General features: G+C 57.0%; 1 protein-coding gene across 11 annotated transcripts in view; it reads left to right on the top strand.

Moving 5' to 3' along the window:
- The window catches only part of HDAC4 (histone deacetylase 4), a 298,724-nt gene that overhangs the window by 256,680 nt on the left and 29,381 nt on the right, over positions 1-12,663 (top strand). For all 11 annotated transcript variants that reach the window (XM_070787003.1, XM_070787004.1, XM_070787001.1 and 8 more), the window contains 5 exons: positions 3,365-3,472; positions 5,356-5,411; positions 6,754-6,841; positions 8,299-8,418; positions 9,068-9,165. In XM_070787003.1, the coding sequence (XP_070643104.1) occupies positions 3,365-3,472; positions 5,356-5,411; positions 6,754-6,841; positions 8,299-8,418; positions 9,068-9,165 (470 nt within the window). The remainder of the gene's footprint in view (positions 1-3,364; positions 3,473-5,355; positions 5,412-6,753; positions 6,842-8,298; positions 8,419-9,067; positions 9,166-12,663) is intronic.

Here is a 12,663-nt window from a genome sequence, read left to right as displayed (position 1 = left end):
GAGATTATGGGCCGTGAGAGGTGGGCACAGCCGTGCCCCCGGGGTTGAGCCCTTGAGCAGAGGTGCGCAGGCAGACACACGGGAGAACTAGGGTCTGTGTTTCACCCCGGCTCTCCCTGCCTGTGGTGGGGGCGCTGAACCCGTCTTGGCGCCCAGCTGCCCCCCAGCACAGCCAGAGCTTCTCCTTCATCCAGGGGGTCTGCCCCCCAACCCGCCGGCCTCTGGGTGAGGAAGGGGCACGGGCAAGGAGAGTGTGCTGGGTTTGGGGGTCAGAGCAGCCCCCTCCCAGCCAGCCTGCTGGCTGTGGGGCTCCGTGCCGGTCCTGGTCCCAGAGAGCCCAGAGGCCCCAGTGGGCGCAAAGGCGTCCCTGCTGGAACTGTGCAGTGGTCGAAGGTCCGCGTAATGACAGATCGCACGGCGGAGCCCAGGTCTGGATTCTGTTATGGAAATGAAACAAAATTGTTTTCTTCCTGAGTCTTTACAAAAATTGCTGCTTTGAAAATTATCCCGTCAGAAAGAGAATAAACGGCATTTATTCATACCACCACCAGGCCCTCCTAGAGTTATTGTATTTTGTATTGTAAATAGGCTGCAATCTCTTAATTCGGGGCAAATTTTTGGCCAGACTTGAAAAGGTTTGGATCTGCACTGCCCTGCAGCCGCTCCGTGCAAGGCAGGATTTATAATCCACAAACGAAAGCGAAATGGGGCCTGGGGGCTGGGGCCTTGAGCCAGGCGACCCCTCCCCGGTGTGAAGTCCAGGTCCCACCCCACCACGGCTGGCTATGGCACCTACCTCCACGTCCAGGCACAGAAACACGCAGGAGCACGGAGACCTGGAGAGTCTTACCAAGAGGAGCCAGGTCAAGAGGGGAGTCCGTCAGAGTGATCGGGGGAGTGTGAGCCGTGCAGTGTCCAAGGGGACTGTCCACTCCCAGCTGTGTGCTGTAATTACTCCTAAGAGGAGGGCTTCCCTGGTGGCTCAGGTGGTAAAGAATCCGCCTGCAATGCAGGAGACCCAGCTTCTGTCTTTAGGTCGGGACGATCCCCTGGAGGAGGGCATGGCAACCCACTCCAGGATTCTTGCCCTGAGAATCCTCTGGACAGAGGAGCCTGGGGCGCTACAGTCCTCAGGGTCGCACAGAGTTGGATACGACCGAGCGACTGACACAAACAGACGGGCAGAGGGCCGAGGTGCCCGTCCTCCTGCCAGGCTCAGCGGGGCCTGGCCGCGCCGCTGGTGCAGCCGCAGCCCTCCTGGGTCTCAGTGTCTCCTTCCAGACCCGAGGGCCAGCCCCCGGGGTGTCGGGATGGCCGCGGAGACCCCAGGCACCCAGGTGTGGTTGGGAGGGCGTGGGTCAGCTGTGGAGACCAGGAAGGAAAGGTCGCTCAAGTGAACATCCAGTTGGTGTAATGGAGGTTTTTCTTGTTTTACACTTTCCCCCCCCAAACCAAGTTGACAGCAACTTCTGCTTTGCTCTCCTCCCGATTTTTTCATTTTTCTTCCAGCCCTGACCTGGCTAGAGGGGGCAGCCCCTCGCAGGCCCTGGGGGCCCACAGCCCACCCAGAAGGGCCACCCCGAGTGTCCGTTTGAAACCTCCGTGTGAGGTCTCCCCAGCTGTCCTCCCGTCCACCTTCGCTGTGGGGAACTGTGGAGGAATCGGGCGGTGGGCCGTTTCCCCCGCCTCCACCACTCCCGTGTGTGGCGGTCACCCCGAGCGGGGCCGCCTCTGCGGTGTTGCACTCCCAGCGCCCTCCCTGGAGCCTTGTTCTTCTGGAACTCAGGGCTCCAAGCCCCCCATCCCCGTGGGTCCATGGGGAGCTGCTGGCCAGCAGCTGGAGGCCCCGAGGCAGTGCAGATCACCGTCAGTTTCTCGGGCGGCAGTGGCAGCCTGGGGTCTTGCAGTGTGGGGCTCGGGGTCTGTCCCTTACCCTGGACCCAATGTTACGTATGGGAGCTTCTGGGCCCTCGAGACAAGCGCAGAGCACAAAGACCCTTCACTGAACGCGAAGCGTCGGTCCATTTTACCGCCTGGCTCTGGTTACTTAGCCAAAAGCCCAAGTTACTGCATTTGGAGGAGAAAGAATCTGAGTGGTTTTTTGCCCAAACCGAGTATCAGGGATGGTACTCTTGCGGACTGCAGCAGACGCCTGGGACTCCCACGCCCTTCTAGAGAGGCTCTGGGAAGCCTGAGTGACAAGCCTGTCCACCTGGAGTGGGGTCTGCAGGGCCTGTGAGAACCTGCTGCCCACGGCAACCCCTTCCAAGCCCTGAACGCTCGGGGCCCAGACACAGGGGCTGAGCTGCAGGTGAGGGTTTGGCACCCCGCCCCCGCCAGGGTCGGCGCCCAGGCCCTGATCATTACGTGGGATGGATGGGTTTCTTTCAATGAAGTCTTGAGGCTTCATCTTCAAAGCAAGATGATTTAAAATACATTTACGAGCGGTTCGAGCTATTTCCTGAGGAGCGTTATTCCGTGCGGGCTCTTCTTTTCAATGACCAAACCGCTGTGTTCTTTAAATAGCTTCCAAATGTCAGAAGAACGCTCTGCACTTAGTCCGGTCTCCACGGCATTAATATTCAACGTTCAAAGACAGGCTTCTGTTCTAAATAATGGTGTGCTGTTATTCATTTCAGTAGCCTCTCAACTAGAATATTGGGGACCAGTTACTTCAGCTCAAGCATCAGTTCAATAAAATCGACGTGAGAGCTGGCATTCCCAGAGGCTGGGCTGGGGATCTTCCCAACCCAGGGATCAAACCCCAGTCTCCCACATCGCAGGTGGATTTCTTTACTGTCTGAGCCACCAACAAAGCAGGAGATACAGGTTCAATCCCTGGGTTGGGAAGATCCCCTGGAGAAGGAAATGGCAACCTGCTCTTCTTGCCTGGGAAATCCCATGGACAGAGGAGCCTGGCGTGCTGCAGTCCATAAGAGTCGGACACGACTGAACAGCAAACAGCTGATTCTAACCCTTCTTAACATTTGCTTTTGCTGACTGTGAGTGTAACTCAGCTGCAGTTGCAGTTTAAAAAAAGAGGTTGGGGGAGCTAGGTAACCTTGACATCACGACTCTTAGCTTGGAGTCACTTGGAGCCACTGAGAAAAGAAATGACACCTCAGAAAGGAGTGAGAACGCAGGTGTGCTAATTTGGGTGCATTTACCATTCTTTTCTTGTTTAGTATTTTTTGGCGTGTCTTCAAAAAAAAAAGTAAGCTGGAATGTGAGCTGTGTTCTGTAATTAGGGAGAGACGAGACCCTCCAGTTTCAGAGGCAGAGCACAGAGGACGTGGCTGGGCGGCGGCGGGGGCGGTGTGACCCTCAGGGCGCCGGGCTCACCGCAGGCGTACTCTCTCCACAGGTGGACAGTGACACCATATGGAACGAGGTGCACTCGTCGGGGGCCGCCCGCCTGGCCGTGGGCTGTGTGGTAGAGCTGGTCTTCAAGGTGGCCACGGGGGAGCTGAAGGTCAGTGAGGACCCGCAGGAGGGGCTTGGGGTGGGGGGAGAGTGCCTGGGGAGGGGGCAGCCGGCCGCCTCTGCTCCCCGCTTCTGCAGGGTACCGGGCGGCTGCGAGGGGGGCGGGTGCCCAGGTCTGTCCCCACGGTTGACCTGCAGGAGACCCTGCCCCTTGTGAGAACACAGAGCCACGCAGCGGTTCTCAGCAAAGCCGATCTTGGAGCCCCGCCCTCTCACTGTGGCTGAAAGACTAGGAGAGATTTTGTCCGTAGGAGTTGTATCATCCATGGCTGAGTAGTCATCAGAGATTGAAAAATGAAGCTTTGTAAATATTTATTAATTTAAAAATAATAGTGCGTCTGGCTTCGTGGCTCAGCTGGGATCGTCATGCCCACTTCTGCATCTGTGGCTGGCGACACGTGGCCTTGGCTGAAGCACACAGAGGCGGTGCAGCCTGGCATAGTGCAGGGCGAGGGGAGGGGGGTCCTCAGGGGACTGCAGGTCTGTGTCTCTGACCCTACACCCCAGTTCAGCGAGGGGTGCTGTCCTGAAGACATGTTGCCGTGTAGACCCTGAAACACACCAGCGGCCTCTGTCCTCCTGCTTTATGAGGGGCTCCGTACCCTGAGCGTGTCGTTTTATCCTGACTTTGCACCATGCTCGATTGTCCAGAGATGAGGGGTCACGGAGGGCCCCAGAGCCTTCAGTCGCCTCTTCCTAGGCAGTGTGCACTGCAGCCCACACCCTGGGAACCGTGCCTGTCACCTCCCGTTTCGTCAGGAGGGTCTCCTCCGCACAGGGATTTTCACCAGGAAGCTCAGATCCCACGCTGACCACAGTCTCGTTCTCCCCGATCTGACAGCCCCGCCGGGCTGGTTACACATCCCCTATCTCTCTGTATGGGCGTTAAAGAGATGTCAAGGTTTAATGACGTTGATAAGTTTCACTGCTTTCTCGGGGCGCTGGCATGGAGCTGCCGCTCCCCTGGGAACCTGTGTGCTCCGCCCACCACCACACCCGCCGCTGGTCAGCTCTCAGCTACACGGGAGCGGGCACAGAGCTGTGGGGGTACTGGAGAGGCCCGGGTTGTGGGGTCCTGTCCAGGGACGGGGAGATGGTTGGGTGGTGCCGAGGAGAGGCTTCCACCAAGTGCACACCCAGCCCAGTCTCTGCAGAAGGCTGGGCACACTTCCCATGCCTGGCCAGCATGGTCCATGGCCCTGGGGGCTCCGTTGCAGACCTTGACCACATAGCTTCCTGGGCTTGCAAGACCGGGCGTGCTGGTCTAAACCGTCTTTATTACGGCGGCTGCAGGATGGTTTGCAGATGGTCCTTTTAAAGCATAAGTGATTTCGGGGCCTGGAGGGGGCAACCTGCAGCTCTTCTCCAGCCTTTGCTCACAGGCGATAGTGGTCCTTTTTTTGCACTGCCCAGTCCCCGGGGAGCTGAGCCGCAGAGACAGCAGGGAAGCTGACATTATGGCCCAACCAGGGAGCAGCCTAGCCCCGTCAGATTCATTTGCTCCAGCGTTCCCATCCAGTTACTTCCTGCTGGTTATAATCAGAGCAGGGCCACAGGCACCCCTTCCCCTCCTTCCCAGACTCCCCCGCTCAGCAGCCCGCAGCCTGGCCAGCAGACTGTTGCGGATGGAAAGTCAGGAGTGAGCTGACCTTTTGTCTCAGTGATCTGTGATGACAGCAGGCCTCTCACAGAAGGGACCTGGGTGTCTCCGAAGCGCTCACAGGGAGCCCTGGGTCCTGCCCGCGTCTGCGCCCGGGGGCGGCTGGAAACCATGCAGACTCTGCCTGTGCTCAAGAGCAGTCTGTGATCTTTTTCTCACTGACCTGAAACCAATCTTCTGTCCCTGTCTCTCCCCGCTGGTGTCGTGCCTAGAATGGCTTTGCTGTGGTCCGCCCTCCAGGACACCACGCAGAGGAGAGCACGCCCATGTAAGTGGACACATGGTCGCTCTCGGGCAGGGGACACACGGCTGTCTCACACCCCTCCCGTGTGCCGGGCCAGCAGCATGTGCAGCTGGAGTTGGCTGTGACTCCGGAAAGATGCGGGTTGGGGTGGCAGGGGGCACAGAGGGGAGGCCGAGGGTGCAGAAGTGAGTCCAGAGGCGCCACCTCCTTGTCTAGCCCAGGAACAAGCCCAGGAAAGGGAACATCAGCTGTCCCAGGAGGAGTTCAGGGGGTTCGTCCTTGTTCTAGACCTCGGGTCTGCTCACGTGTGGCCTTCCAGCCGACCTGCTCATGCTCTGGTACCGTGAGGCTCAAGTCGCCAGGCCACGACTACAGTGGTCAGCTGTCCAGCCTGTGTTTCGGGTTGTGGAGCTGGCTGAGGTGGCGGGGGGTGGCATGTGGACTCAGGGTCCATCCCTGTCCAGAAGCCCCCTGCAGGAGTCACAGGACTTGACCCCACAAGTTGTGCCCAAAGTGGACACAGGAAACCCTCAGCAAGCGCCATATGGGGCTTCTACCCAGGGCCTGAGACAGAAGACTCAGGGTTGGGGTCATCAGGAGGAGGCGACGGGCGGAGCCTGGAAGGCTGAGCGCCGGCCTGTCGGCTGGTGAGGCACACACATGCAGACAGAGCCGCAGGGAGAAGCAGGAAGCACGCAGGCAGGGAGCTACCTTGACCCCAGTGGGGCGTCGGGATGCGGCTGCAGGAAGGGCCCTTGCTGTAGAGGGAGCTGTCGTCACCCACGTGCGTCCCTCCCTGGCCCAGGACAGTCCGCATGACCCAGCAGCAGGTGCTGACCGACTGGGTATCTGCTCTGAGGTCACCTTTCTAATCTGAGTCTGGCTTGTCACATATTCTAGACAGTGGGCTCAGGGGGACCCAGATGGAGCCTGGAGGAGTCTCGTCGCTGGAGGCTGTCTTGGGGGTCCAGAGGCCAGCAAGGCAGGAAAGGCTACGGGTGCTTGGTACCCCTTCCAGACAGCCAGCCTGCACCCTCAAAACAAACCCACCTAGGCTTCTCAGCTCCTGTGGCAATTCAAGTTTAGGAGATTTTCATTTTTACTCGACTCACTTTCTTAGCTTGTTTTTCCCGTCCTCTCAAAGCCTCTCTCGAATCATTGTATACATCCTAGAACACAGAAAGATAAGCGGGGAGGGAGTAAAATAGTAACTAATGTGTTCCGTGGGCCTTCGTGCCTCTTGGGAGGCTGGTCAGTGCATGTCCCAGGAGGTGTCCTCGGGATTCTCTAGTGTTCTCGAACAAGCTGTGTACAAACTAATCAGAGCCCACATTTTATCTCCGTTTCTCCTGATTCGCCCCTGTAGGGGGTTCTGCTACTTCAACTCCGTAGCCATCGCTGCCAAGCTTCTCCAGCAAAGGCTGAGCGTGAGCAAGACCCTCGTGGTGGACTGGGTGAGTTGGGGGGCCCTGGGGCGCTGCCAGCTTGTCCCTACCCCACCCCCGCTCCAGCAGACAGAGGGAAGGCAGGCTTTCCCACCTCCGCTGACAACTGGATTTGCGGACCTGCACTTTGTGGAAACTCCCTCAAAGATGCAGAAAGTAAAAGCCCAAATCCGAGGAGTGTGACAGCTCCTACCAGCCCTTCCTGTCAGTGACCCCGGTTCTGAAGTGTCCGGAGACAGGCTGGTGGTTGAGGGCAGCAGCTAGAGGGTGGTCTTGCCAAGCCTCGTAGGAGGGTGGGGGGCAGGCGGGGCTCGTGAGCCCTTGGCACTGACGGCGGCCCGGCCAGCTGCCTCTGTCACTCCTGCTTCTGCCGGGTGACCCGGTTTTTACCGATTTAACCCCCTGCCCCATTTTCCCACATGACGGGCCGCTTCTGACAGTGCCCTGCCTCACAGGGTACAGTCTATGAAAAACGCTGTAGAATAGCTGAATTCCAGAGGTGGGAGGTGGGCACTCAAGGTGTTCACTTTATTATTGTTTTTCAAGCCATAGATGGCAAGGGGAGGGGAGAAAATTCCCTTTGGAGTTTATGATCCATTTCATAATATTTTTAGTTAAAAAAAAAATCAGATACTTCAGGCGGGATTATCCTTTATGCTGCAGAGTTCCTCCTGGGTTTGGGAAAAGTAAAACCGGAACACAGCCCGGGACACCCCAAGCTCCGGGCGCTGGTGCCGGGGCTGCAGGGCATGGGCTGCTGACCCTGGTCCTCACACGCCCAGTGCCTGCTCCGTTCAGCCCAGGGAGCCCCTCGTCAGCCCCCCCGTGGGGAGCAGTCAGAGATGCTGGGGGCGTGAAGCCCCTGCAGAAGGCGGGCGCTCGCCGGCTGCCATCCAGGGCTGCGCCGGAGGCTCTGCTGTGGCCACAGACGGCAGCGGGCGGCACCTGCCCCGCCCTCACCCTCAGGCCTCTGTGGAGTCCAGCTGGTCCCCCGCTTCCAGCTGTTCTTCTGTGTTTTCTCCAATGAGCTCAGACAGCATTCATGCGCGGATTCTCAGCAGTTCCTGGGCTGAAAACTGCGGTTCGTCTGCAGCCCGCAGCTCACGCGCTGGCCGCCAGCCACCCACTCGTGTGGCTTGTCACCCCACTCGGGGCCTCGCACCCCCGCTCTCAGTCCCCGGCGGAGCCGGCTCTGAGCCTGCGCCCCCAAGTGAGCAGCTGTGGGAGCCGCAGGCTGGCAGTAAGGGCGGGCTGCCCAGCTCCCCAGCCTGCCCCTTGCCCCAGGGTTGGCAACACACTGATCAAATGACCCTGCCCGGAAACAGCAGCCCCCGGGGCAGTGAGACACCCTGCGAACCTGCCGCAGGCCGTGCCCTGAGAGCCCCGAGCCGGGGAGCTTACCCCCGCTGGGCGGGAGGTGCTGGCTCACGGGAGGGCGCCAGCGCTGAGCACCCCCCGCCCCACAGGATGTGCACCATGGGAACGGAACCCAGCAGGCCTTCTACAGCGACCCCCGCGTGCTCTACATCTCCCTGCACCGCTACGACGACGGCAACTTCTTCCCGGGCAGCGGCGCGCCTGACGAGGTGAGCAGGGCTCTGTCCGCGGGCGCAGCCTGGGGGCTGGGGGCACGCCCGTGAGCAGAGGGGGCCCGGCGTGACGAGGGGAAGCCGTCAGCCCGGATCCCTCAGGTGCTCCCATGCGGGCCACGTCTAGTCCATGTGCAGACGACATCCTGGGAACCCTGGTTCTAGCCTGGGCGGGCCAAGGGCTTGGGCCAGTGAGCGCGGGTGCCCTCGCCTTCGGGAAAGGCTGCTGCACAGGCACCATGTGTGTCCAGGGCGGCGGCCCTCTCGCCGGTCGAGTGCCCACGGTGGGCTCCCGGGTGACCCCCGAGACTCCAGCGAAGGTCCGTGTTCTGAGCGGAGAGGCCCGACAGTAGGGAATCCTGTCCAAGGAGAAAGACAGGCCCGCCCGCCTCGGGGTCTCGTCCTGGAAGGGATGTCAGGGCAGACGGCCAGCTCGCAGCGGTCCCCGCAGCCCTTCACGGTGTGGCCCCTCCCTCAGGCAGGGCACAAGGCCCCCACACTCTGTAGGTGCGGGGGAACGGGGTTCCTGCCTCTGAAAACGCCCCATCCTGAAAGGCAGCGTGTTGAGGGCGGGTGGGTGGGCGAGGGGCACACCCCAAGGGCCGCCCAGGTCGGGTCATGGCATGCATTTCTCTCCTCCGTGCAGGTGGGCACGGGCGCCGGCGTGGGCTTTAACGTCAACATGGCTTTCACCGGCGGCCTGGACCCCCCCATGGGAGACGCAGAGTACCTCGCAGCCTTCAGGTGAGGGTCCTGGCTTCCACCCCGTGGGGCACTTAGGGAGCAGTCGGGAACCCCCCACGGGGGCCCAGCTCCTGTGGGCTTCACCGTTCTCCTCTGACCTTCACCTTCCCTCGTGAGCACGCCCCCTCCATCCCTGGGCAGTGCTGTGTGCTGGCACTGCAGGAACCGGTCTTGCTGTCTCTGCGTTTTGGGGGATGAACCCCAAGGCTTCTCACAGTCTGCTCTTCAGGCCAGAGGTGGCATCCCCAAGACTGTTTCTCACCTTCCGTCTGCAGGGTTCCCGTCTTGTGCGTCTCATGGAAACCAGGACTCCGTCTGGGGTCTCAATAGTAAGAAAGTGAGGGAGGCTGGGGGAAGGTGTCAGAAAGCATGAGGTTAAGGAGAATCGGGTGCTGCGGTCTGAAAAGGCTCCTGATCTCCTAATTCTTCTCTCAAAAAACCTTCTGTGAGATGATGGGAAACAGAAGTGAACATCCCTCCTCTGCTGACATAAAAATCGGGAGGTGACTCCCTCGGTCACCCCGGTTCCGTTGTGTTAGGCTGGGCTGGGGGAGTCAGGTACAAGGCGATTCTGTAAAGCCGTCTTTGCTCTTGTCATCGAGCCGTGCTTTCTGCTTCAATCTGGGCCACATTGAAGGGACTCCTGGGGCTGGTAGCACTAACCAGCTACCTCCTGGTTAGTAGGAGATTAGTAGGAGGAAACCCCGCCTCCTGTTGCGGTCAGAGCAAGTGGCTGGGGGGTGGGGGGCGGGGAACGGGGGGGCAGCCCCTGGCAAGTGTGCGTCCAGGGCCCCTCGGAAGGAGGAAAGTTTTCCTCAGTAGCGAAGCCCAACAGACCTTCCGTCTTTGTTTGAGACATGGCCTCTGCATCAGGCTTTGGAGCCCATCAAGTTTCCAAGGGGCTTTCCTTCCTTCCTCTTGAGTGCGTGCTCTGGTTGTCCTGCATGCGGGCACGTGTGTGTGTGTGTGATGTGCGTGTATCTGTGTGTGTGTGATGTGCGTGTATCTGTGTGTGTGATGTGTGTGTATCTGTGTGTGTGTGATGTGCCTGTATCTGTATGTGTGTGTGTGTGTGATGTGCCTGTATGTGTGTGTGTGTGATGTGCCTGTTATCTGTGTGTGTGTATGTGTGTGTGTGTGATGTGTCTGTATCTGTGTGTGTGATGTGCCTGTATCTGTGTGTGTGTGATGTGCCTGTTATCTGTGTGTGTGTGTATGTGTGTGTGTGTGATGTGTCTGTATCTGTGTGTGTGTGTGATGTGTCTGTATCTGTGTGTGTGATGTGTCTGTATCTGTGTGTGAGATGCGCCTGTATCTGTGTGTGTGTGATGTGTCTGTATCTGTGTGTGTGTGATGTGTCTGTATCTGTGTGTGTGTGATGTGTCTGTATCTGTGTGTGTGATGTGTCTGTATCTGTGTGTGTGATGTGCCTGTATCTGTGTGTGTGTGATGTGCCTGTTATCTGTGTGTGTGTGTATGTGTGTGTGTGTGATGTGTCTGTATCTGTGTGTGTGATGTGCCTGTATCTGTGTGTGTGTGATGTGCCTGTTATCTGTGTGTGTGTGTATGTGTGTGTGTGTGATGTGTCTGTATCTGTGTGTGTGATGTGCCTGTTATCTGTGTGTGTGTGTATGTGCCTGTTATCTGTGTGTGTGTGTATGTGTGTGTGTGTGATGTGTCTGTATCTGTGTGTGTGATGTGTCTGTATCTGTGTGTGAGATGCGCCTGTATCTGTGTGTGTGTGATGTGTCTGTATCTGTGTGTGTGTGATGTGTCTGTATCTGTGTGTGTGATGTGTCTGTATCTGTGTGTGTGATGTGCCTGTATCTGTGTGTGTGTGATGTGCCTGTTATCTGTGTGTGTGTGTATGTGTGTGTGTGTGATGTGTCTGTATCTGTGTGTGTGATGTGCCTGTATCTGTTTGTGTGTGATGTGCCTGTTATCTGTGTGTGTGTGTATGTGTGTGTGTGTGATGTGTCTGTATCTGTGTGTGTGTGTGATGTGTCTGTATCTGTGTGTGTGATGTGTCTGTATCTGTGTGTGAGATGCGCCTGTATCTGTGTGTGTGTGATGTGTCTGTATCTGTGTGTGTGTGATGTGTCTGTATCTGTGTGTGAGATGCGCCTGTATCTGTGTGTGTGTGATGTGTCTGTATCTGTGTGTGTGATGTGTCTGTATCTGTGTGTGTGTGATGTGTCTGTATCTGTGTGTGTGTGTATGTGTGTGTGTGTGATGTGTCTGTATCTGTGTGTGATGTGCCTGTATCTGTGTGTGATGTGTCTGTATCTGTGTGTGTGATGCGCCTGTATCTGTGTGTGTGTGTGATGTGCCTGTATCTGTGTGTGATGTGCCTGTATCTGTGTGTGTGTGTGATGTGTCTGTATCTGTGTGTGTGATGTGTCTGTATCTGTGTGTGAGATGCGCCTGTATCTGTGTGTGTGTGATGTGTCTGTATCTGTGTGTGTGATGTGTCTGTATCTGTGTGTGTGTGATGTGTCTGTATCTGTGTGTGTGTGTATGTGTGTGTGTGTGATGTGTCTGTATCTGTGTGTGTGATGTGCCTGTATCTGTGTGTGTGTGTGATGTGTCTGTATCTGTGTGTGTGATGTGCCTGTATCTGTGTGTGTGTGATGTGCCTGTTATCTGTGTGTGTGTGTATGTGTGTGTGTGTGATGTGTCTGTATCTGTGTGTGTGTGTGATGTGTCTGTATCTGTGTGTGTGATGTGTCTGTATCTGTGTGTGAGATGCGCCTGTATCTGTGTGTGTGTGATGTGCTGTTATCTGTTGTGTGTGTTTATGTGTGTGTGTGGTGATGTGTCTGTATCTGTGTGTGTGATGTGCCTGTATCGGTGTGTGATGTGTCTGTATCTGTGTGTGTGATGCGCCTGTATCTGTGTGTGTGTGTGATGTGCCTGTATCTGTGTGTGTGTGATGTGCTGTTATCTGGTTGTGTGTGTGTATGTGTGGTGTGTGTGATGTGTCTGTATCTGTTGTGTGTGTGTGATGTCGTCTGTATTGTGTGTTGTGAGTGTGTCTGTATCTGTGTGTGAGATGCGCCTGTATCTGTGTGTGTGTGATTGTGTCTGTATCTGTGTGTGTGTGATGTGTCTGTATCTAGTGTGTGTGTGATGATTGTCTGTATCTGTTGTGTGATGTGTCTGTATCTGTGTGTGTGATGTGCATGTATCTGTGTGGCGTAGGTGTGTGATGTGCCGGTTATTCTGTGGGTGTGTATGTGTGTGTGTGTGTTGTGTCTGTATCTGTGTGTGTGTGTTGATGTAGTCTGTATCTGTGTGTGTGATGTGTCTGTATCTGTGTGTGAGATGCGCCTGTATCTGTGTGTGTGTGATGTGCCTGTTATCTGTGTGTGTGTGTATGTGTGTGTGTGTGATGTGTCTGTATCTGTGTGTGTGATGTGCCTGTATCTGTGTGTGATGTGTCTGTATCTGTGTGTGTGATGCGCCTGTATCTGTGTGTGTGTGTGATGTGCCTGTATC

This window comes from Bos indicus, chromosome 3 (genome assembly GCF_029378745.1).
Source record: "Bos indicus isolate NIAB-ARS_2022 breed Sahiwal x Tharparkar chromosome 3, NIAB-ARS_B.indTharparkar_mat_pri_1.0, whole genome shotgun sequence".
In the NCBI taxonomy this organism is placed as follows: Eukaryota; Metazoa; Chordata; class Mammalia; order Artiodactyla; family Bovidae; genus Bos; species Bos indicus.
Note: the sequence above shows the minus strand (reverse complement) of the source record. Positions and strands in the feature narration are given on the sequence as shown.